General features: G+C 36.9%; 1 protein-coding gene across 2 annotated transcripts; it reads left to right on the plus strand.

Annotated features, from left to right (window-relative positions):
* The first annotated feature begins 1,425 nt into the window (after positions 1-1,425).
* LOC109065627 (doublesex and mab-3 related transcription factor 1) lies at positions 1,426-22,312 on the plus strand. Of its 2 annotated transcripts, XM_019082604.2 has the most exons (5): positions 1,459-1,978; positions 2,532-2,709; positions 5,395-5,552; positions 10,481-10,625; positions 20,809-22,312. In XM_019082604.2, exons 1-5 carry the CDS (start codon positions 1,787-1,789, stop codon positions 20,940-20,942), a joined length of 807 nt encoding a protein of 268 aa, XP_018938149.1. In that variant the 5' UTR covers positions 1,459-1,786; the 3' UTR covers positions 20,943-22,312. The 2 variants fall into 2 exon arrangements, with proteins under 2 accessions (XP_042612502.1, XP_018938149.1); XM_042756568.1 differs by lacking the exons at positions 10,481-10,625; positions 20,809-22,312 and adding an exon at positions 7,461-7,700 and having other exon boundaries at positions 1,426-1,978.
* Positions 22,313-26,215: the final 3,903 nt, after the last annotated feature.

Genomic DNA, 26,215 nt, shown 5'->3' on the forward strand with positions numbered 1-26,215 from the left:
GCTAAGACACTGTCGCTGAACCTTTAAGGTCATGGGTTTGAATCCAGGGTGGCTAATATTGCTTCTGTTCCATATGTAGGTTTTTCCGTTATTATTAAGTGATAAATGTGCTTTTGGTCATTCTCATCTGAAGTTCTGTTTGATTTTGAATTTGTATACTTCTGAACCTATCTATATTTTTCAATGTACATTCCATTTCTGCAGTTTTTGTTCTTCCCGCTCTGTGCTGCTATGCTTGCTGTGCTGTTGTGCTTGCTGTATTGCTCTACCAAAATATGTACGGAGCCGCACAGAAATTACTGAACAGATTTGTTTTATTAATCTTTGTTCAAAAGTTATGATAATGTGAACTGTGCTGCTCTGCTTGATGTGCTGCTCTGTTTGCTGTGGTGTTGTGCTTGCTGTGTTGCTCTTTTTATCTTAACTTGCTAATCCGGATAAAATATTAAGTCACGTTTTTGTGACATCATTCTCACACCTTAACCTCTCGTCTGCGGCCTGTTGAACATGTGTTAACTGAGTGGCACACTCTGCTAAAACACTGGCCCTGAGCGTCTAAGGCCGTGGGTTTGAATTCAGGGTAGTTAATGCTGCTTCTGTTTCAGATGTTGGATTTTTCATTTGTGTTTGTATTGAATTGGAAATGTACTTTTGGTCAATCTCATCTGAACTTCTGTTCAATTTTGAACTTGCGTACTTATGAACCTATCTGCTTTTTTCAATGTACGTTCCATTTCTGCCATTTTTGTTCTTCCCGCTCTGCGCTGCTCTGTGCTACAGCCCTTCTCGGGCTTGGACCTGTAATTACTGCTTGCAGCTTTATTTTTAATTTAATTTTAACAAACTAAGTAAAATTGTGCTCACGAATTAGCTCGACTCATTGCACGTGGGGAGATCTACAGGCATGAAAACATGATGCTTTTAAAAAAAAACATACAGGCTTTTCAGTTGTATTAAAGAGGCCTTTTAGACATGGACACTGCAAAGAGTTAAATATATGATCAATGTCCTGACTGGTTAGCATGGCCTGTGAACCCCTGCTGGACGACACCGTAACTGCACCATTATTATGCTGCAAAAAACATCGTCTTTCTCTACTGACCGTCAGACAGGTAGCAATGAATTCCGACGATGATTATGTATTTCTGCGAAACCGCAGAAAGCATTTTATTTAGTGCAGTAGGCTCATTTTCAAGTAAAAATATTATAATAAATATTAAAGATGTTTAAAAAAAATAGCTGGAGAGTATTCTGTTTCAATTACGTTGACTTTCTTCTTCCCAAAATCAAAGTAGCCCACTTTTTTAGATATAGGCTTTTCTTTTTTGCGTTACTTTGATACAGACTGCCTGGAGCCCATATCCAATCTGTGACACCCTTTCACTATCTTCAGGTCCAACTTTATTGGTCACATACACAATCATACACAGTACGACATTTAGTGAAATGCTTGGTACGACTCTTCACACAGAATGCAATAGACTATAAAATAGAGGTTTTTTTTTTTTTTTATAAGTATTTCAAAATGTATACCCCCTTTATAACACCATGCTCGCATTTGGTTTTGTGTCATAAGACAATTTGGCAGTCACTTAGTCTCAGTGGGAAGAAACTGAACAAAATCTCCCACGCGCGCTGGAATGCACAGGTTCCTCGCGCCAAACTTGAGCCTATTGTATCAAACCTCAGACCCTCGTCCTCCCTCTCCTTTATAAGCGGTTTATAATCCACCGGCTTGACATATTCTAAGCAGAAGGACCGGCCATCATCATCATCACCTGTCGGCATGAGTGAGGAAGAGCAGAGTAACGGCTCGCTGTCTGTCAGGAAGCCGTCCCGCATGCCCAAGTGCTCGCGCTGCAGGAACCACGGCTTCGTGTCGCCGCTGAAGGGCCACAAACGCTTCTGCAACTGGAGGGACTGCCAGTGTCAGAAATGCAGGCTGATCGCTGAACGACAGAGGGTCATGGCAGCCCAGGTACACACCAGCCAGCCGGATGCGAGTTCAGCTAATGTCTCTTTTTATTTTATATTTCCCCCCCCCCCCCCCCCCCAATTGTATCTTCCGCTCTCTTGTGCTCTAAATGTCACTGTTTGTGTTTATTTATTTGTTATACAACTAACGTTACTCCATATAGCCTATCACGCCTCGCCTCCGTTATGGTTTTTGAATTGTTTCCAGTTTCCAGTCGTATTTACTAATAATTGGGCTGTTTGCTACAATAATAATGATAAATTGTTTACTATCATAGTAACATTTTGTAGCTACATTGTTGAACGGTGCAGTTTTTATTTTATTTTATTTTTTACAGCTAGCTGCAGTTTGGCGCCTTAGCGAGGTTTATTTATTTATTTTATTTTTTTCTCAAGTAAAACGGACAGTAGAAAAACAACAAGTTTATTCACTTTAATATCATCAACTTTAAATGATATTTGAAAATGCCTCGTGATACTTCTGTTACGTAGAGAGTGCACTTGTCCCGGCCGGGTCGGGTGGTTTCAGGCCTGGTCTTGACTGTTTGTCGTGTTAGGTGGCGTTACGGAGGCAGCAGGCCCAGGAGGAAGAGCTGGGCATTTGCAGTCCGGTTAACCTGTCCGGTTCAGACACCCTGGTGAAAAACGAGGCCGTCGGTGATAATGTGTTTACTATCATCTCAGGGCCGCCATCGCCCACCACCAGCAGTGCGACCGCGTCTCCCACCAACCTAGGTGAGCAAACCTGATTCATTTGATGAAGACCAGAAATAATCAATGCTGCTCACAAGGTAGGCCTATATATAGCTCAGCTCAGCAAGGATGGCCAAAAATTGTTGACTCAAAAATCTAGTTACACAAATGTGTATTTTCCCTAGAACTGGATGTTTACAGTACGTTTGTTTCAAACAAACAGATAAAGCATTATTTTGTGAATTCATTTAAGAAGAAATTTCCAACACTATTATATACAGTTTTTGTAATAGCTCTTGGGTAACAAGTGAGGCCAGTAAAACCACACTGTGATACATTTTGGAAAGAGTCAACTGTAGAATCAAAACAGATTCAGATTTTAACTGTAAGGACATCTTTTATGATTATTGTTGTCACATGGTAGAGCTTTGTGGTGTTTTGAAATGTATTGTAGGATTTGCAGAATGTTCATTATTTTAATTATTTTAGAAGGAATTTGAGGATTTTGAGTATAGAACTGGGTAACTTTTATGAATGCAGTTATGTTGTCTTGTGGGCTTTGTAAACATCTGTTATGTGAAATAGCTTTTTGAGGACAGTACTAAAAAACATGCATTTTTTTTAAATGATACCTGCTATTTTGTTAAAATTATTAACATTTTGCAGATTCCTCGAGGTGTATGTAAACTTTTGACCACAACTGTATGGTATATGTTGTAATTTTCTTTAAGTTTTAAACTTAATTAAATTCATTGTTCATTTATTCAATATCTGTTTGCCAAATATATATATTTTTAAAATTTTGCAATTTCCTTACATTGTTTAATAACTTTGATAAGTGCTTTACTGAAAAGCCGTTAAATGGCCTATAATACATTTTAATTATAGATTTGTTGTTTAAGACGGCTTTTATCTATTTAAGAATGTAGTATGTAATCTTACAAAAAAGATATTACTGGCTTTACAGCAGGTAACTGTGACAACTTACACATAGTGTTAAATAGATGGTGAATTTTATTTTATTTTGGAAATAATGCAAATATTCAATAGATTTTTGTAGATAAGTGGTACCCAAATTAGGTATAACTTAAAAAAAAAAAAAACCCTGAGAACTTCCAACTTAAGCAAATATGTGAAAGCTAGACCCAGTCTTCCCTAATCTCACATAAGCATGCTTTTTATTTTAAATTCTGAAATGCATTTCATCAAATTATATTATCATAAAGCCTGATAAAGTAAAATAGGCATACTTCAGCTTATTGTGGAATAAATAAGCTTGAGTTTTACTGTGTGTGATGATATGTCCTTGCATAGCATCAGAAGATGTTTCATTACAGTGACCTTCAGTGCTTTTTCATTCTCATTATTTGTCCATCAATTTGCACACTCTTTTATTAAAATAAAATATAAGCTCAACGTTTTGTGGGAGGTTTCTGTGAATCATGTCTTTGTCGCTTGGCCATGGGAAAATGAGGAGATAAGCACCTCTTCTTGACCCACTGAACTATCCATGACTGTGAGAGTGGCAGAGAAAAACAAAACAAAGGAACCATGAACATGGACATCATGAAATGCACCTCCATTCTCATAAGGAGGAGGAAGGCTCTCAGCATACTGAGCATAGATGGCGATTGTGCCGTGCCAGACCATATCCACGGAGGGCTGTTGTGTTCGATGAGCAGGAGAGACATCCTGTTCCTAGTGCTCCGATAGCACTAAGGAAGGAGTTGGATACCAGACAGGTCAAGGCTGCTTATGCTTTGTAATTGTACTCAGCTGCCTCTTTGGTTGCTGACAGATGAAACAGGAGTTACTGTTGGATTTCGGTAATTGTCGTCAGAGATAAAGTGACACATGACATAACACACATGCTGAGCCATCTGTGATAGACAAAATAACTTCTTATTAACAGGCATTGTATCTTACTGTGAATCTGTGCCATTGCTTTCATTTAAAGCACTAAAGCATTTTTGAATCATCACTAAATTTTGCATTTGTTGACCATATACATATGTTTTTTATGCCTGGCAAACATTGGGGTTTTCAGAGAAACCTAACAAAATGAAATTGTAAGTTTATGCTGAAAACACAAACAGATATCTGTCAATTGGGTATGAAAAATTATTTTCCCTTTGAATTAATTTGATTTTTCTCAACTCATTGGCAGATATTTGTTATTGTTTTAATATTTAATTTTGATAAATTTCTCATAAAACAAGACTTCTTATTTTTATGTAATATTTTTTTTTTTTTAATTTTTCTTAATTTAATTTAATTTTTCTTTATACATTTCTTATTGTTTTTATGTAATTAAAAATGAATTGATGAAGAACATCACTTTTTTGCAGTGTGGTCAAGGAGTCCAGTAAAAGTCATTCACACCATAAACTTTTGATTTATGAATTAAAAATGAATTAAAAAGTAATGGAGAAAAATGTTCAAACTTTGAAGTGTTCCAAGATATTTACAGTCAGAGACCATTTTGACATATTGTGTTCATTTCAATTTGTTCCTTAAATCAGTAATGTTTTGCATATATCATACATTTCTAGAAAAAGTGTGTTTATGAATTTATGTAGCTGGCATAAAATAAGCTATACAGTTTCCAGTTTTGCACATTGTGTTAAATATGTCTTCTCATTTCAGGGAATACGACTACAGAATGATGTGCTTGCCAGAGAAGAGACACACACACCCCTCATTTTGACCAATTGTCTGCTGTTTCAGGGAATCGTTCCATGCTGGCTCTAAGTCCTGCGGCGACCAGCAGAGGGCACACTGAGGGCACGTCTGACCTGATGGTGGATGCCTCCTATTACAACCTCTACCAGCCCACACCATACTCATCCTACTATAGCAACCTGTACAACTACCAGCAATACCAGGTGAATGGACTTGCTCCTCACGTCAAGTGCAACTGAGCGGCTCTTTTCAGGTTTTAAATTAAATGTTGTAAGTTTAATTGATGCTAATATGTGCTACCACTATATGCTAATAATAGATATCATTATTATCATCATTAGCATTATTATTATTATTACAAATGGGACTGGATAGCTTAAAAGGATAGTTCACCAAAAAATGAAAAATCTGTCATCATTTACTCACCCTCATGTTATTCCATAATATCTTTATTTGTTTTTTAAGGAATAGCCAAAATCTTATATGTATATTTTATATATTTATACCAATGTCTTATTATATTGTTGATATTTCCTTTTTTTCTCTCTAAAACATTATTTTATAACATTGTAATTATTTCTCGCACATTAGCGGTGGTTAGTAACAGGAATGTTTCATGACAGGGTTTTTTTTTATTATTTTTTTTGTGATGTTTATTTTTCCAGAAATTACTCAAATTTATTTTGAATTAATCTGCTGACCCCAAACTTAACCCCCTACTATATAATATCTTCAGACCAACCCGTCAGACATACAGTTCCTCATATAAGCACTCTAGCAAACATACGTGTGAACACCAGCATGGTGCACACATCTCTGCACTCACCCAGTCTGCATCCCATGTAGCCCAGACCACGGTAATAAGGTGATTAAGCGTGTTGCAGCCGTGTTGATAGGGGCCGCTGTCATTGGACCCGTCTGGATTGTTGAAGTTGGCAAGCCGTAGTGAGCTTCTGTCCTCGGTGTACAGTGATAATACCTGTGCCATTGTTCCAAGCCACTGGCCAAACACAGCAGCAGGGTGTGGGGCTTTCATGCATGCTACACCTCTAACATGCTGTTTACATTTCCCCGCTCCCCCCAGCCAGAACCGCAACTAATTCTGTCATTGGAGGTTTTTTAACCCTTATCCTTGTTGTATAACTATCACAAGAAGACTAATATATCAAAGTCTAAATAATCACTGCTTTCAATTAGTTCGACTGTTATTGTTTTATAATATCAGCTAAGTATATTTTTATTAGCTTAATGATATTTAAAAATCCTAATCTGCAAAATCACATATTTCCAGTTTTTCTCATTATGCTGCTCAGGTAGTGATACTCTCATTCTTTTAACAGTAAAATATTATTTTTTATAAGTATCTTATGGCTGTAGTAACTCTATTACAACTATGTTTTAATGTAGTGTAATATGCTACCATTCAAAAGCTTGGGGTCAGTAAGAAAAAAATAATAATTATTATTATTTTATTTAGAAAGGGTGCATTGAGTTGATCAAAAGTGACAGTAAAGACAATATTATAGCGGATTTGTATTTAAAATGAATACTGTTCTTTTGAACTTTCTATTTATCAAATAATCAAACAAATGTGTCAAGGATTCCACAAAAATATTAAATGGCACATCTATTTTCAACATTGGTTTTTTTGAAGTTTTTATTTATAATATTATATAACAAATGTGTCAAGGATTCCACATTAAATGGCACATCTATTTTCAACATTGGTTTAAATGGCACATCTATACGCAGGCAAAATAAATTACATTTTAAAATATATAAAAATAGATTTTTTTTTTTTTAATTGAAATAATATTTCACATTATTATAGTTATTTATTGTAGTTCTGATAAAATAAATCCAGCCTTTGTGGGCATAAATATACAGTACAATTTTGTAATGTTAAAATTGTTACTAAAAGGAAACCTGCTTTTTATACAAAAGATTTATGGAGTCAGTGTCACATATTAGCCTATTAGTGGAATAAGGGGGTAGGAGTTTCAGTCTGTAATGACAGAGATGTTAACATTTTTTAACTGTATGGTTTAAGATTTACACCAAAGTTATAATCAGATGTACTGTACTGCAAAGTAATTATCAGTTTCCCTCAGAGTCAGATGCAAACCATGCAATTCTGAGACCAGGCACATGAATCAGTCCTGGCAGCAGCTCACCAGTGTGGACATTGTCTGCATCAGACCATGCTACACAAGTTTGAAGATGACTGTTTGAAGATATCAAACTGGACAGCATGAAATTGAGGGCATCCTCAAAGTCATGGCCCGTTCAGCTTTGATATACCATCATTGCATTGCAACAATTTTACAAGCCTTTATTAATCAGCCATCACCCACTGACATTAGAAAGAGTCTTCATACCATAATACATAATATGATTTTCATATGGAGATCAGCCTGTGTATATGGACTCTGATTTATATGGCAAAGTTTCTCTATTGTATCAAATCTGATCTACTCAAGTGTGAAGTAAATTTAATCTATATTTCTCCAGGGAGTCATTCCTGAGTGTTATATACACACACAAGTCAGTGACTGGGCCATATTTTAGCATATTTGTGCAGTTGGAACCCTGATGGCGACATATTGCTCCAGGGTCACTGCCTCCATCTCTTTAGTGTGTCCCGGGGTTTGAATTGCAAAGGTTAATGATATTGCTCATATGAAGATACAGCTCCGTAGAGGGGGCGTAACTTTAATTCTGATCTCATTGCCTGATTTTGACCATTTGGAAGATGAATGTAGGAAATACACTGTGATCTTTATGTGTTTTGTAGTAAACTGTTGTCTTAGTTTATTGTTTCAGTATCAGTTTGTTTTTTCTTTTGAAAAACAAAAATTGTTTAATGGTATGTTCATCAAATTAAAAACAAAGTGATTCAAGCCATTTTGAAGAAAGGAAGAAAACCGTAGTACAGGAAATCACAGATAGGACCCTTATAGACCCTTGCGACTGTGATTATTAGACCTTTTGACATAAAGGTGAATTCACGTTGTCACTACAAATGGAATTATCTCAAGAAAAGATGTGATGTCCATGATTGAAAAATGCATTGTTTGTTAAAAATGGTTTTTACCATTAAAAATCTGGTAGTCAATAGAAGCATGAAGCATGAGGTTTGTGTTTCTGTAAGAGCAATGAACCTGTAAGAAAGGTGTCACTGTGATTTAATGTGCATCATCTCAGAAGTATTTCTCTTTCCATCAGGCTGCGTCTTGTAATCCAGAAACTTCACAGTTGTTGGTATGAAGTTGTTTGTAGGACATTGTGATGTATTCTTATGTTACAAAATCCTAACTTGTTCCATGAAACTTTCCATCATTGCTTCTTCTTTATTAGGGTTCATCGGATAAGGAAGTAGTAGGGTGAGGAGCTCATCTGGCTTTTATCTTAGTGTGTCCATCTCCCGCCCTCTCCCACCTCCAGCAAGTGGGGCTCCGCTGCACTGCAGGTGGAGAATGAAAATATGAGGGTTGCGTAGAGGATCCAGACAGCTGATGGTGCCAGATAAGAGCTCACTCAGGGAGGTAAAGGACTCCAGCCAGCCCTTATTAATGAGGCTGCTCTAGATCTAACATGGCAGAGGTAGCACATCGCTAGCAGACCTGTACATCATTTCTGCGAGCAGTTTTTGTATTACATGAATTGGAAATCACAATGCACTTTCAAACTGCTGATGCTGTACTAAGCAGGCACTATGCAGTGTTACCAGATTTTGCTTAGATATGTTCATATCTGAGATAGAGATCTGAATCACAGGGAATGACGTTGAATGATGCATGAATTTTATTCCACTTGGACTTGTTGTGATTTAAGTGTTATGGTAGGTTAAGAGTGGCATAGAAAAATCAGGAAATAGTTGAGTACCATTGCAGACATTTTGGCACACATCCAGTGTGTGTCTCTTGCTTGTTGTGGCACGTGCTTTTTTCCCTCCTCGTTTTATTTCATGTACGTATTGGTGGGGTACTGTTGAAAAAAAAATACAGTTCAATTTGTATTATATTTGTCATAGGCAATACAAGAAGCTGACATTGTTTAAATAACAGTTTATAAACCTGTCAAGAGTTGATGGGGTGGACAGTTTTACTGGTTGACAGAAATCAAATTCCATAAAAGTGAAATTGAAAACACCCTAAAGCCTCTGCGCCGTCAAGTAGACAGCTTATTTGAAAGTTTTCACAAGAGGGAAGAAAACTTGCCAGAGCCGTTTGTTGCAGTTTATTGTGAAAAAGAAAGAGAAAAATAAAGCAGTCTAGGCAGGAGGTCAGCCATAACACATACTGGCCATTTTTTCCTCCCCTTCAGACTTGAGGTTTATATTGTCACATGTACAGAATGTATAGACTCTGTTTTATCAATGTTTTCAGTGCTCTGAGATGAATGTGTCATGCAGGGTGCACTTAGAAGTCAAAACCCGGTTTAGGACTATTGCTGTTGAGGTAATGTTGATCATGAAGTATGTCTTCTGGTTCAAACAGGTACAGTATGAGGATGACCATTTATGTGTGAAGCAGAGGAAGAAACTGCAACACTCTGTATAGCGTCTGTAATAAAGGATGTTCAGTCTTTCATTTGAGACTTATCGGTAAAGCCACTGCCTAGTGTTATTGCTTTAAAGTGTACATGCACATTAACCAGACCAGCATGAAAAATACACTACCGTTCAAATTCTGGAGTCAGTACGTTTATGAAAGAAAACTCTTCTTTTTATTGTGTATGTACGTTTATGAAAGAAAACTCTTATGCTCAAATTTAAAATAATTGTTTTGTATTTTAAAATATCTTAAAATGTGATTTATTGATTGCAAAGCTGAATTTTTTTTTGTTTTGTTTTTTTGTATTTTTTAATATGTTATTTTTTGATTTATTGGTTGAATTTTTGGATTTTATTAATCTAGTCTAGCCGAGCTATTATGTGAGCCTTGCAAAACATTGTTTTTAGTTGAAAATTAGAAATTATACAGTGTGAATATCTGGACCTGCAAGTTTCAAAATGTGATCTTGTTTCTTTTGATTCTTGACTGTTGATGCCATCAGACCTTTTTATGTGTTAACTCATTTTCTTTTGTTTTTTCTCCACCTGCCCCAAAATCACATCCCTCTGGAACAGATGCCTAGTGGAAATGGTCGCCTGTCCAGCCATAACGTGTCCCCCCAGTACCGCACACACTCCTACTATTCATCTTACCTGAGTCAGGGGCTCGGCACGGCTGCATGTGTGCCACCCAGCACCTGCCCTGAACCCAAAGCAGCAGGTCAGTCCCACACACACACATACACATGCTCCTAGGGCCATAAAGTTTTATCCAGAGATTATCAACAGTGTGAGCAAGTACATCTGAGGGAGGTTCATACTCTGAGTCAAGGGCGCTGTAAAATTTATAAAAATAAATAAATTCAAAGGTAAAACTTTTATGAGAGTAATTTGTTCTGGTGACTTCAGATTTAAAGAGACAAGGACCATGTGCTAAGAATTCCAGTCTTAGAACAGAAATTCTAAATTGTATTTTTTAATTTTTCTTGTGCCTTTCACTTTGTGGATCTATAAAGTTTTAACTGACACGGTCTAACATTATTTACAGATTTTAGAAACAATATCTGTCTTACTGTGCACCAGTCTGAACTAATTAAGAGTGTTGAAGGACATTTTAGTATGATTATGGCGTTTCTGTGATCCAACATTCCCGCATACCTCCAATCTTGCCACCTGCCTTGGCTGTTAATGATTTTTACATGCTGATTTCCAGTGGTTTCAACATGAGGGTGCCTGTCACCCCCATTATCACTGCAGGGGGTGTTATGTTCCATTACACGCGAAACACTCCAAACTGGGTGGTCCCGTCTCCTAAACACACATCCTCAGAGCCCAGCAAGGAGTTTGTGGTCTATTATTTGTTTCCTGTACCTACTATTTACAAAACCCTAATGCAGGGGTTTGGTGGTCTGTGTGAGTGGGGGTGGGGAGGGGTATGATTTTACAGTTGTTTTAGCAATGTCAAAGTTGACGTGTTAAGATATTAAAAATTATTATCAATTAAATATGAACAGTATATCTCCAGTAATTTTAACACATTTAAAGAATTTGTCTGTGATTATTTCATTCTGCTTTCTATTTTTATCATTTAAAAATCACTTTAATAAAAAACATGAACATTTTTAACATCCTGATCCAATCTTTGGTTAGTGAAGGAGACTGGATGACACTGAGTGACCATCCAGGCTTGTGTGGCCTGAGTTTGGTCCTTTACATGATGGGGGTTTTGAATTGCTTTTTTGTTTTGTTCCTTAAAATTTTATTGTTTTTTGTGTTGTATTATTAACTTCTTCTGTAGTTAGTGATCAGCTGCCACATTCTGGGTTTTGTTCCCATCATTGTTGTGTTCTAGTAACCATCATACTGTTAGGAGATATTCAAAAAGAGGCAACTCAGTAAGTGACAAGTATTTGAGTTTCATTATTTTCGAAGTAGCATTGCAGTGGTTTTCAGATGACTTGTCTCTTGAGTCCTCTGTTCTCTTTCTGTGCCTCCAGTGCTTGTGCGGAGTATAATTATTTTCCCTAGAGCTGGGGTAATCAGTTGGCCAAATATGAGGCCAAATAACCTTCAGGAGTGCGACGCTGTCCTTTCTGAGAGGCCCCCACAGCTGTCTCTGGAAAATTGCCTCTGGGGTTAGTGAGCGGGAACAAGTTAAGATTTACAAACAATGATGAAGCTTGTCATGCGTCTTTCTCCATCCGTCACAAGCGGCGGCCTGCCGGGGCGTCGAAGTGTTCTTCATAAAGCTCAGCTCGCTGTGAAATACGCCCCTGTGTGATCTTTACTGCTGGGAGCTCGTAAGCAGCACTCCACCATAAATTGCATGGGCCGGAGGTGACACTGCACTCCATCACCCGCCAGGGCAAGCCTTACCTCCGTCCGCATCCGCCCCCACCCGCAGCAGCCGCCCGGCCCGTGAGATGATGTGCCCACTGTGAGTTATGTAGAAATTTCAGTGTTATACGAGACAGTCTATGGATTTTACAATTTCTCTTGTGCTCTGTTTTTTCTTTTTGTCATTGTTTATTATTTGAGGATTCAAAGTTAGTTTTGTTTGCAGACTGGGCCAAGTTTACAGTTTTGGAGAGAGTAGAAGGGGGCTTTTCGTTTGCCAACAACAATATTTGAACAGAATATGTGGCTTTCAGAATAAATTGCAAAGACATTGTTTTGCAGTGCAAAGCTTTTTCCAAAAGTAACACATTCTTGCCTTTTTTGGTTACCCTTTTTTCAAGGTGATGTTGTTAAAGTGTGATTACACAAATAAATATTAAGTAATATTAATTAACTTACTGTAGGAATAAGTTTTGGGTTAAGTTTATGGTAAGGTACTTATTTATAAAAAAATGTAGGGTTATTACTATAGTGAGCACATTCAGCATAGGTAACTAGCTCATTTTTTGGACGTTACTATGGGTAATACAGTGTTTTATTTGGCTTGTACCAAGCTAATACCATGCTATTCTTTGAAATATTCAAGCCCGTTGCACATTTTAAATTGTGCTATAGTATGATCACCTCAAACATTACTGTACCAAGTTTCTGCCACAGTGCTTTTTTTGGAAGAAGTTGAAATTTTTTTTTTTTTTCAAACGCTTTTATTTGAAAACAAATTTGGTGAAGGGTTTTATTTACAGGTAACCGATTACGCATTCAGGTCACATTGATAAATTATATTTAATGTGCTTTTGACATATATTGATTAGTCTGATGCTGTTTACAAACCACAGATTTAATGGATGAAATTCTTCTCAGTCAGAATGTGATAATGTTTTCAGAGGTGGCGGACCCCTGGTAAAAAGTTCCAGGAAAACACAAAATGTCACAGGAGCAATCAAAGAGCCCATTCATTCTCTTTCAGTGCAGAATAACAAAGGGCAATAATGATTCTCTCCAGGTTTCAAGCACAATTGAGAGGTAGAGCTTGAGCAGGAAGAGGTGTAACGTCTCATCTGACAGAGAAGCAGTGGGGCTTTTTTAACAATTTAATCCATCCTGTTTGCATTATTCTTCTGTGGAACATTCATAGCACTCCAGCACAGCCTTGCCCTTGAGGTTAAGTGCTGTTACATGTGTCCCTTTATTTGGTTGTTACACAGTTTCACTAACCTGGCTAGGGTTACAGGAAGGGCAAGAGTTCATAAGAAGCTATAGCTTATCTTATAGTGTATTATCTTCTGATCTCAGATCAGTAAAATAAAGGTTTTCCCTTTTTCACCACCTACAAACAAAACAAAGCAAGCGCTTTGATAACTTCTGTAATCTTGACTGTAAGTATGTTAGTATTACAGATGAAAAGGATTGCTAATGTGCCACATAATGCATTCCAAAAAAACTGAAAGAACTGGTAAGGCATGACATATCTCAGTCAAGGAAATCAGAGGGTGAATCAGTGGCCTGCAGGCAAAATCTCTGGCTGGAGTGTTATTTAACCACACAGTCAGTAACTGTCTTCCCTTCTCCAGTGCTGATGCTAAATGCTCTGTCTTTTCTTTCTATGGATCAGTTAAATACCAGTGTAATTGGCTGCTCCAGGCTCAAGCACTGTTGTAATGTGTTGTACAACATTTCTATTAACACTTGCCTGAGGCACTGAGGAGATAAAATGGGTAATGACTGCTGCTAAAGGTTCTGCTCTCTTTAGCACACTGTCCTCCTCAGAAGACTGTCGGTGTGAAAGAAAGCCTAGAATCTCAGGTTATATACACTAACTGTTTAGGGTGGACTTTTTTTTAAAGAAGAAAAAGAAATTATTCAGCACAGATGCATTAGCCTGATCCAGATCAGACAGTAGAAAGTAATGATAAAAAAGATTTATATTTCAAATAAATGCTGTTCTTTTGAACTTTGTATTCAGCAAAGAGTCCTAAAAAAAATTGTATCATGGTTTCCAGAAAAATATTAAGCAGCACAACTGTTTTCAACATTGATAATAGTAGTTTTTTTTTTTTTTTGAGCACCAAATCAGCATATTAGAAATAACTTACAACTGGCTTATTTCCTAGGTGTTTTAAAAGTTATTTGATATTTTTTAATCATCAAAGAAAATCTTCTTAGAAAAACAACTTAAAGAAAAGATGATTTTATAGTTGCTGCTGAGAGCTTTATTTTATGGGAATCTTTAATTATTGAATCTTGTCTAAATAGTTAAAAAGCAGGCATATTTTGTGTCTTTACCTCATTGTTACTGGTTTCTTTTCCACACAGATTTCAAATAATTAGTTATTTGTGGTAGCATTTTATTTGTTTTGATTATGAATGAAAGTGGACGTTCATTCTTGACCAGAATGTTATGGTCATATTCAACCTTAACCCAGAGCGTAACATAATTAATTCAACTGAATCTATTAAGTCATTTATTTCACCATGGGGGGATTTAGTCTCCCTCACAGCCGTGCTAACTGATGCCTGCACCGCTTATGCTTGGAATTATTTTCTCTTCTTTAAAGATAATGACACAAAATCCCTCAAATCATCGATCCTATGTCTCAAGTGATTATAGTATATCCATAATGTTTCGACAGAACGGAGCGCAGGCCAGAAGAGACGGACAGGTCATTTGCAGGAACAGCAAAGCGCTGTATCAGTGCCAGTGATTTAACAGGGAGGATGGCCTGTCAATTCTCTCAGAGACACTTTGAGACTGGGGACAGATTGGGGAACAATACAGGTCTGGAGGTGCTTATGTGTTTAATTAGCCTCTGACCTTACTGTGATGCCTCCTGTCAGACGTTACAGGCCACTCATGCAGATCTCTAACAGACCGATAATGGGGACTGAAGTGTCCGATGTACTCACATGTGGGCTGAATTTTCAGCAGCCAGAACTCCAGTCTTCACTGTCACATGATCCTTCAGAAATCATTCAGATATGCTGATTTGGTGTTCAAGAAAAATTATTATAAGTGTTGAAAACAGTTGTGCTGCTTAATATTTTTTGGAAACCGTGAGACTTCTTTCGTTAATAAAGTTAACATAAACATTTACATGATACATGTCTATGTTTTTATTCGTATGAAGTGTTTTTTTCCCCACAAATAAAACCACCACACTAATCTAGTTGGATTTCGTTATAATACTGTAGATGTGCCACCTATAGATATGAAATCTGAAGGTGCTATGAAATATACATAAATACATTTTTGAATTTTATCTGTGCAAGCTCATGTTTGTCTGCTTTGTGTTAAACACTTCTGCCACCACCTCACTTGAGTGCTTCAAACTCCAGTGCCAATGTGATTATGAGTGAGAGCTCCACTCAGAAAACAACATCCGTCTCTCTGCTGCAGCCACGGCTGTTCACTCTTTGAGGAGTCAGCAGCTGTTTAAAGTGCCACCTCCTTGCTGTAGGCCTGTGTTTTCTGCGCCATTAAGTCCTGCCATGACTCTAATGATTGAGAGAGACGTGCATGTCATTCCTTGAGGGAACTCCATCTCCCCTCAGCACATCTTTGGCCAAGTCATGTCGTACAGATGTGAGTGTTTGTTTGTGAGGGTGCTTTCATAGCTTTGGTGCCAGAGTTTGGTCCCTTTGGTTATTGTGAAAATGGGTTTCCAAATTTAAGAATGCTCGAATTAAGCACACCCAACTCCACCGGGCAAGATTAGGGGTTTGGTTTATGTGAATGGCGATATGGTTCAACATTGACATAGGCAGGGATGCACTGATAATACATTTCTCCCCGAAAACTATTATGCCTAATAACCAATAAATGCCTGATATTACACTTCTATACTATCTTGTCAAAAATAAAACACTACAATCTAAAATCAGTTTTATATTATAATATTTGATCATGTACAGTATGAGCATGAGTAGGCTTTTCATTTTGAGATTGCCTAAATATTACATTTAACAGTCTATTATTAGTGTTTATAATGTTTAAATAAGTGTAAAATGCAAAATTATGGATGAATATGTTCATTTAAATATCCAATATCTAATAAAATTGCTTAATTAATAAGTCTTTAATATCAGCCCCCTTTCTCTTAAAGGGGTCATATGATGTGATTTCAAATTTTCCTTTCTCTTTGAGTGTTACAAGCTCTTGGTGAATAAAGAAGATCTGTGAAGTTTTAAAGACTAAAGTCTCAAATCCAAAGAGATATTCTTTATAAAAGTTAACACTCTTACACGCCCCCCTGAAACAGCTCATTCTAACACGCCACCACATCTTTACGTCAGTATGTGGGAAGATTTGCATAACGCCGCCCAGATGTTCACGCAAAGAAAGAAGGCGTACCTTTTATTCTCGCTGCAGTATTGTTGCTGCCGCCGCCATGTCGTATAGATGCTGTGTGTTTCACTGTGAAAGCGAAACTACTTTGTTTGGCCTTCCAAAAGAGGACAATATCTGCTTTGTCATGCCTGGAGCTGATCCGTGCTGGTCGCTGAGGAAATACATCATATTCGCACTGTGAATCGCCGAATCGGCTTTCACCGTGGATGAAGCGGCGTCCAGCCCGGGGTCGTCACTTGTGGTTGTTGCAAGACCAAGGTACGCTCCTTCGTAGAATTCGCCTGCCGCACCATTCTCAAGCCGCCCACCTCTGCTCACTCAAGCCGGCCGCGGCTCACTCTAGGCCTCTGGCCTCTGCTCACTCAAGGCTGCGGTGTGTGACGTTGTTTCATTGAGAAAGCGAAATTACTTTGTTTTTGCCTTCCAAAAGAAAACACAACTAGAAATCATGTTTATATCACGTTTATAATGGGTTTTATGTTTTTGTCTCGTCGCTCCGGCCGGACAAGGCTTCACTATATGTTAAGAGGAGTTACATTTCCGTCTCACGTTTGAGGCATTCAGCCAATCACAATGTGCTGGATAGCTGGCCAATCACAGCACACCTCGCTTTTCAGAGAGATGAGCCTTGTGAAAATCAACGTGTTTCAGAAGGCGGGGCATAGAGGAGAAACAGTAATGTACAGTATGTGGAAAATAATGTTTTTTTATTTTTTGCCTTAAACCGCATAAACACATTTACACCAAATACACAAAATAATGTTTTTTAGCAGCATCATATGACCCCTTTAAACATGTATTGTTGGACAGCTCTGGTTTTAATGCTAGTAGATGGAAATTAAGCTCTTTTAAGAACTTGTTTAATATGATCTTACAAGAAGTTGTTTTAGAATTGTAAACACCTTGTTTATCTGCTGTATTAATACAACTGTTATGTAATTGGTAGAAAATTAACAACAAAAAAAGCCTCAGCTGCTGAAATGGCATTAAAATCTCAACTAACTACCTACCACTAATATCAGCGTATAACATCTTAACACTCAGTTTTAGACTGATTTTAGACTGATACATCTGAGTTTTAGACTGATACAATTAACTTTTTTTTTTCTAATCACTGTAAGCGTATCTGTGTATGAGTGCATCTGTATACACGTTCAAGCATGTATGCCTGTGTGTGTGAGTGCCTGTGTGCGCTATCTCTGTGCAGCTCTGTGTTTATCTAAGTGTAGGCATTATGGACCCTCATGGGCCAGCGCTGGCAGTATATGAGTTGCAGAGGAAAGAGCTTATCCACAATAGATCAACCCTGAATTACCATCTTCTCTCACATCTGGGCTTTTGTTCACATTTTCCAAACTGCCAGAAATGATTGAGCTTCTTTCACTGTTTCCCCTCCCCTTTTCATGCTCTTTTTTTTTTCTAAAAAAGCTTCTTATTGTTAAACTACACAAAGACTGTTTAATAGTTTGGAAATCTAAGATAGTCAGCCAAACAAGGGGAATAGGGCAAAAGTTCAGATGGGAGAACAAGCTCTTTTTGGGCGTACAGAAAAGTAAATCCTCTCTTGTTTCAGTACTATTTTAGACTTGACAGACGTGGGATTTTTTTTTTTTTTTCGTGTTACTGCCAATGTGCAGGAAATGTCTTGTTTGGCAACTTTGTGAAGATTTTATAAACGTTTTTCTTATTGAATGTAGGCCATGCTGAAACATTTCTGCTTAAGCTGGTTTTAGCTGGTTTAATATGGTCTAAGCTGTCAGCTGGTCTTCCAGCATGACAAGCTCTAAAGTGCCTAAAACCCTCCTAAAAACCAGCCTGGAAGACCAGCAAACTAGCTTAGCCTGGTTATTTTATTAATTTATTTTTCAGCAGGATGGTATGATGGTTTGAGGGATATTTCTTCATAAGTCATAATACTGTAGTGAATAAATGCTGTATTTTACAAAAGAAAGAAATAGAAATTAAATCAAAGAAATTAATTTACTTGTTTCATTATTATTTGGTTTTATCTGTGCATTTAAAGGCCTGATTGTCTGTATTACAGAGTGTTTAAAGGCCAGTCTAACATTAGTTTATATTAAGTGCTAATACAATGATAATCAAAGGCAACGAAGCCATGACACAGAACATGTCCGCTTGCCAAACAGCCCCACAGCTGATTTACTGTCCCTACAAACGACCTGTCCACTCACCCGCGAGAACTTCCCTTCAATTACACCATAGATTTCCCCCTGATGAACTCCCTCAGAATTAACACAGCCACGGCTAATTCCAGCCCCTCCTCTTTCACCCTCGCTCCATGTACTATTCTTGTACAGAGAGCACCAGCGCAGTTTAGCTACACAAACATTAGTAATAATGATTGGCCAGTTTGGAATTGGTGACAAACTGCGGGCGGAGCGCAAAGTTTTGTAGCCTGAAACCAATCAGGAAGTTAATGAGGAGAAAAATTACTCCTTTACACCAGCACTCCTTAATTACCTCCACACCAGAGCAGTGCAGATGAAAAAGAGGGAGGGCAAGAAGGGATGAGAGGCACACTAAGAGCCTTTATGCTCCTTTTCTCAGGTTATGAAGGTCAGGAAAGCAGATGAACAGGATTTGTGTGCTACCCCTCCAGACACTCGTAACTTTGATAGACTCAGTAGAGACTGTAATGTATTAGAATCATATGCATATTGAGATGAGTGGTGACCTGGCTCAATGCACAAACCTTCATGCGTGTTTATAGGGAACTATAACGTTTTTGCTGCTAGGGATTTACATTAATATAAAGTAATTTGTTTAAGCAGATGATTATGTCTTTGTATTAAAAATGTAACTAATAACTATCAGAGTTTATGTAATGTCAACCAGAGCATCTGATTTTGAAATCATTTTTTTCTTAATTCATTTTTACATTTATATCATGTTGCTGTTTTTTTTAGTTATTGGTCTGCTCACAGACCACTGGAGAAAGTCAGCACAGTACAGTACAGTACGGACTCGTCAATAGTGAGCTCACTCAGCAGTCTGTCTGGCTCAGTATGCGTATCTTCAGCTTGAGTGAGTTTGCCAATGTAGCCAGAACTTACTGCAGTGTGTGATTCATAAAAGGCAGCACTGTCTTTACTTTGTTGTAATGTTGAGAACTAACAGCACTGTGCTCATACATTTAATTAATGCTGTTTGGTTTGACTGAAGAAGCTGATAATCTCAACATAAGAAATGCTGCGACATCACTATTTCTACTATAACATTGTGTTCTGTTTACAGAATCAGCTTGTTAAAAGATTTATTTATTTATTTATTTTTTATTTTTCGGGGGGAGAACTCAGGAGTGGTAACTTGCACGTTGTTTGATCTTTTGAATATAATGACTCCAAAAATGTTTGGACACTTAATTCTGTCCCATTTTTACAATTATTTTTATCCATATGCATTATTCGTTATTGCAGTTCAAAAGTTTGGGGTTTGTAAGATTTTGTATTAAAGAAATTAATACTTTTATTTAGTAAGGATGCATTAAATTGATCAAAAGTGACAGTAAAGACTTTAATGTGTTACAAAAGATTTCTATTTGAAATAAAAGCTGTTTTTCTGAATTTTCTATTATTCAAATAATTCTGAATTCAATTCTTTCAATTTTCATAATAATGTTGAGCATAAACTTGTTTTTTTGAACACCAAATCAGCATGAGACAATTCAGCCATCACAGTAATAAATTACATTTTAAAATATTAAAAAACGCGAAAGAGTTATTTTAAATTGTAATAATTTAGTAGTATTACTGGTTTACTGTTTTGATCACAAAAATTCAGCTTTGCTGAGTGTAAGAGACTTCTTTCAGTAACATTGAAACAGCTCACTGACCCCATACCTTTCACTGCTATAGTTTATGTTAGCACAGGTGTATGTTCAGACCTATTGTTTATTGTTGTTTAAACCTTAACATTCAGATAAATGCTGCTTGACCTGCTATTTTGATTCTAATCCAAAGACATTCAAACATTTTTATGTTAACATTTTAAATACTCTGTGGCACCATTGTACTTTGTCAGTAAATGTCAGGAACCAAAAAGCTCATGCATGCATGCTACAGGTTTATAGGCTGTGGCACAAAAAAGGCTTCAGTAAAAAACAAAAATTAGTTTATGCGTCATGTGTCACATCTTATTTCAGCTTTCTCCGATGGAGCTCAAGACTCGGTGTCCATCAGCTCGATGATCAACACTGAGAACAGGCTGGAGTGTGAGAGCAGCTCAGAGTCTGGAACCTTCTCCATCAACTCCATCGTTGATGGGGCAACCAAATAAAAAACCCTCACCTGCACCAATCTCCCATCTAATTGAATTGTTGCTGTATTTTCAACTTATTTTTCACCTTATTGTTCAATATTGTGTAGTTAACACTGATCAGGTTGACTATTGTGGTGTTTTTCAAGTTTTTAGGGGATTCTATAAGATTTTCATAGACATTGGTTATAATTTACTTTTAGTTTCTCAGTGATGATCAGAAATGCAGTTTATATAGATTGCTATGTTTCATACAAACTGATAGCTTCAGTTTGTTTACTTTGATACTGCAGTTTTTAAAGATTAGAATGAGTCACTTCCACTCCATATACTATAGTGAAAGAAATGGCAGAGCACAACGATTTATTGCCATATATTTGTTGAAGCTCAGTATTGCTGTCATTGGCCTAATGGATAAGCTAACTTCTTTCCATGACCTTCAAGACGCAAAGTATATGAGCTCTTCTCCAGCATCTCTACAGTGTTGTGTTGTAGGCTGTGGGACAGTTGGGTTAGAAGAGATACTATTAAATTATGCTTCAATCTCACAGTGAACGGCTTATTTATTTATGGCCATCACTAAAGGACATCATTTAACTTCTGATGATTTGCATCTACCCTGTTCCTATGCATGATCCGGCTAATGTTCAGTACTCTTCCGTATTTTCTTTGTATAATATGAAGCTGTGCCCTTGATTTTAATGGTGTTGGCACAGATAGTGTCCTCAGTCAAGTCACGAATAAAAGGTAAAGGAGAAGAGGGACACAAAACTTTGTCTTTCCTTTTAAGCTCAGTTTGTTGCAGACATTTTTGACAGTACAGTTAACTAAAAATGAAACTATTTTTCAGTTTTTAGATCTGATAAAAACGAGCCATATCCATGTTAAATGCATTTTTTTTCTAAGTGTGATCTGATTTTTACATTTTATTATTATTATTATTATTATTATTATAGTGGAGGGGCCAATTAAAATGAATCAATCAGTCTGAGGGCCATTTAATATGCTTACATCTGTATTTCTTTTGCACTTACATAGAAGTCAGTATTAATAAGTAGCTCACTGAGACTTAAATGAATAGCCTTTTTCTAAAAATGAATGTAAAATGTTGTAAGAATGTGCATACTGTATGTTCTAATATTAAACAGTGATTTTATACAATTTTGTTAGACCAACAGTTCACAGTTTGATTCATTTGTTAATTTGTTTTTTCAGATGCTGGTTTTGTGTAAAACTTTACTGTATTTTACTCATGATGTGGTGAGCTCTTGTTCACTGATGTTACAAATAATTTTTTTTATTGTTACGATTGTAAAACAATACAAAAGCTAATTTGCAATCGTGTGTTTATATGCTCTCATGTTCAGTGGAAATAAAATCATTATTGATGACTGACTTTCACAAGGCTTGACTACTGGGAGCGCAATCTGAAATGAAAATTACTTGTATTTTCTTTGCTCTGCACCTTGAAAGCATTTATTTGATTCTGCCCCATCTGCTGTAATCAATAACCTGACCATCTTGTTTTTTTTGTTTTTTTTATTAAACGCACTTACTCTTAATTTCATCCCCCAGTGGTTTTAGTGAGAAGAATGTGGAGTTACCTATATGGCTTCGGTATTATAAATCACTTCTGGAGAGCAGATTGTACAGCAGTATCGACTGATCCTGATATATCACAGAAATTTACTGTCACTTCTGTTTTCAATTAAAGATACAATCAGTCAGATAATGACTTAATTGGATTTTACAGAAGATTGAGTTTTATTGTCCCGTGCTTTATGAGTTTAGTTAAGGAAGGCCGCTTTATCATAGGCTGTCAGTGCTGGGCTCCGGCGTGCCGCCGTGTCCTTCTGTTGCTGCTTCAGGTTTGTGTTCCAGCGACAGCCTGAAAGTGTCTGTGGATTTGTTTTCCTTGAGCTGCTATTGTGCCATCAATCACATCGGCTGCATGAAAGATAAAGCCACCCCTGTCCCAAAGTCTCAGTGCATACTGGAGGGAGGGAGGGGGGGGGGGGGGGGGGCATGTGCTAGAGCTGCATTTCCTTAAGTCAGGGCTTTTGGATTTAAGAGAGCAAGACATTATCATAAAAGTGTTTGATGACTGTATGGTCTGGAACACGGCTCAGTTGAATCTGTATTAATATGTTTATTTGAATTGAATGCATTTTATTTCGTGGGGTTTGTAAAGATATTAAAGAAGATTCCTGGACATTGAGAGTAGAATAGAAATTGCAACATTAATAAAACCTTGACAGTCAAATTTACGGAGAACATGCAGTTGGTTGTTGTTAATTAAACATTAAAAATTATGATACTTGACATCTGTTTGGATGACTAGAAATACTGTACATGAGTACAACAATATTGCGGTTACATATTATTTCCCAACATATCAATGGGACTAAAAGAACCACTTGCTCAACAATCCTCTGCAGTGAATGGAGAATGAGAGTTCAAACAAATGATAAAAACATCACAATAATACACATGTAATCCACACAACTTCAGTCCATCAGTTGATGTCTTGAGAATCAAAAAGCTATGTGTCTGTAATAAATACATCAATCATTAAAGGGTTAGTTCAGCCAAAAATGAAAATTATGTCATTAATGACTCACCCTCATGTCGTTCCAAACCCGTGAGACCTCCGTTCATCTTCGGAACACAGTTTAAGATATTTTAGATTTAGTCCGAGAGCTTTCTGGCCCTCCATTGAAAATGTATGTACGGTATACTGTCCACGTCCAGAAAGGTAATAAAAACATCATCAAAGTAGTCCATGTGACATCAGAGGGTCTGTTAGAATTTATTGAAGCATTGAAAATACATTTTGCTCCAAAAATAACAAAAATTATGACTTTATTCAGCATTGTCTTCTCTTCCGGGTCTGTTGTGAACGCGACTGCTGTGACTGTTGACGTACGACGTTGCTGACGTGTTTTCTGGTGCGCCCATTAACAAATAAAACATGTCAGCAGCGTTGTACGTCAACGCGCTCACAACAGACCCGGAAGAGAAGAAAATGCTTAATAAATTTGTATTTTTTTTTATTTTTGGAGCAAAATGTATTTTCGATGCTTCAATAAATTCTAACGGACCCTCTGATGTCACATGGACTACTTTGAAGATGTTTTTATTACCTTTCTGGACATGGACAGTATACCGTACATACATTTTCAATGGAGGGACAGAAAGCTCTCGGACTAAATCTATCTTAAACTGTGTTCCGAAGATGAACGGAGGTCTTACGGGTTTGGAACCCGTAAGATATAAAATATGTCCTCAATCCATAACATTACCTTCTCCAGTGAAAAAGTTGTCTCGCCTGAAACAGAAGAGAAAAATGTTCAGGTCAAACACCATTTACAAGCAAAAACAGTCAAAACCAGTTCTAAACAAGTGAATTTTTAAGTGGATTATTGTGATATTTTTAGCTGTTTCCGCTGTTCGAACTTTCATTCCGATGGCACCCATTCACTGCATAGAATCCATTGTTGAGTAAGTGATGTAATGTTACATTTCTCCAAATCTGTTCCAATGGAGAAACAAATCTTGGATGGCCTGAGGGTGAGTATATCTTCAGCAAATTAGAATTTTGGGGTGAACTATTCCTTTGTTATATGACCCATTAGGTTATGCCCAACTTATGTCAACAACGTGATCAAGCACCTGTGAATGTAACAGCTTGAATATGAAACCATTTTTCCCAGGCACAAAAGTTGTAAATTAATACAGTAACTGTGCAAATAATCCATAAAAAGTCTGATTGATTGGATATGAAGCTGTCAGTCTGTTACTGTCATTGTCTTAATTGTTGTTCTAACTTAAGAGTTTTAGTTGCATGCAGTTGTACAATTTAAGTCCCATTAGAGTGGGTTAGAGGCAGACAGCTATTTTGTTATCTGCTTTTGTTCATGTTGAGATGGAGAGGGTGTGGCGGGGAGGTGTGGGTCCTGTCAGAGTCTCAGTGATTTGGGTGCCCTTGGAGGCTCTGTGCATACAGAGAGAATAACCAGACATTTCACTGGACAGATGTCCCGTCATTACTCACAACATTGAAACTATTGGCTGTCTGTCAGAGAGCTGCAATGAAAGAGCAGCCGATTGGGCTCTCGATGGACAGCTCACAGACTCAACATTGAGTCTATACATAATTACCACTATAAACCTCAATCAAACCTGACAAGAAGTTCAAAAAGAGCAATCAAATTAAATTAAAAAAAGCATAGCTGAGTAAAATGCAGAAATCAAAATCTATAAAACTATTGTTATATATTGACTATATCGGTTTAATTGGTGCCACATACTCAGTTTATATTTTCTTGGATCTTAGACCTGGGACATTTACTGCCTTTATTCTGTTCTTCAGTTGAGTATGAAACAGCTTTTGGGCTCCACATAGATAAACCTCAGTCTAATAGTGGTTCACTTAACCCACAAATTTCTATACTAGCCTAATCATCACCTTTCACCATTAGAATTTTTATTTATTTTTTAACTTCTTTTGTTTTGAATAGTGGCATTATAGCCCTACTTGAAACTTTATTTTCTGTAAGGAGTATTGTTTCTCTCTATCCAAACATCAAACTTACCTTCTCTCTATTCTACCCCATGTCTGTCGGTTATTTTTACAGTATTTTCACAATGCGCTTCACCTTGTCCTCTCAGCAGTACTTAATAAAATTATCTTCCATTTAATGGATTTAATCAGTAAAAACGTTATGTACAAAGAAAGACAGTATTAGTTGTATAGATATATTTTAATCAGATTTTTTACTGGTAGGCCTTTGGATTCATGATATTTATTTATTTGCTGGTAGGTTGGTTGGTTTGATTTTTATGCTTATTTCATTTTATTCATGTGAGACTTAAGGCGACAAAGTTTATCAAATACACTCTTCACTTAAATAAAGCATTAATAAAGCATTATAGTTAACAAATAAACTGTACTCCTTTTGGTTTAGATGGTGTTAGTGCATGTTCACCTCTCTTGTAAAAACTTGTATTTTACATAAAATACTTTTAAATAAAAAGTATTGCATATAAATATTTATATTTACAGTCTATTTCTCTGTTTTCATTTTTTTTCTTTATTTATTTATTTTTGGAGATAAAGTTTAAAGAAATTGTAATTTTTATGTATTCAGTTTCTGTAGTGTTGGTGAGAAACATAAATAATTGTATTAGCATTTCTGTTGTCCTCTCTCTCCCCTCGATGTGAATTCCCCTCGCCATACACAGACTGCATGCGGCATTATCGTCACCTTGAAATTTCATCTGCTATTTTCCAA

This window comes from Cyprinus carpio, chromosome A5 (assembly GCF_018340385.1).
Source record: "Cyprinus carpio isolate SPL01 chromosome A5, ASM1834038v1, whole genome shotgun sequence".
In the NCBI taxonomy this organism is placed as follows: domain Eukaryota; kingdom Metazoa; phylum Chordata; class Actinopteri; order Cypriniformes; family Cyprinidae; genus Cyprinus; species Cyprinus carpio.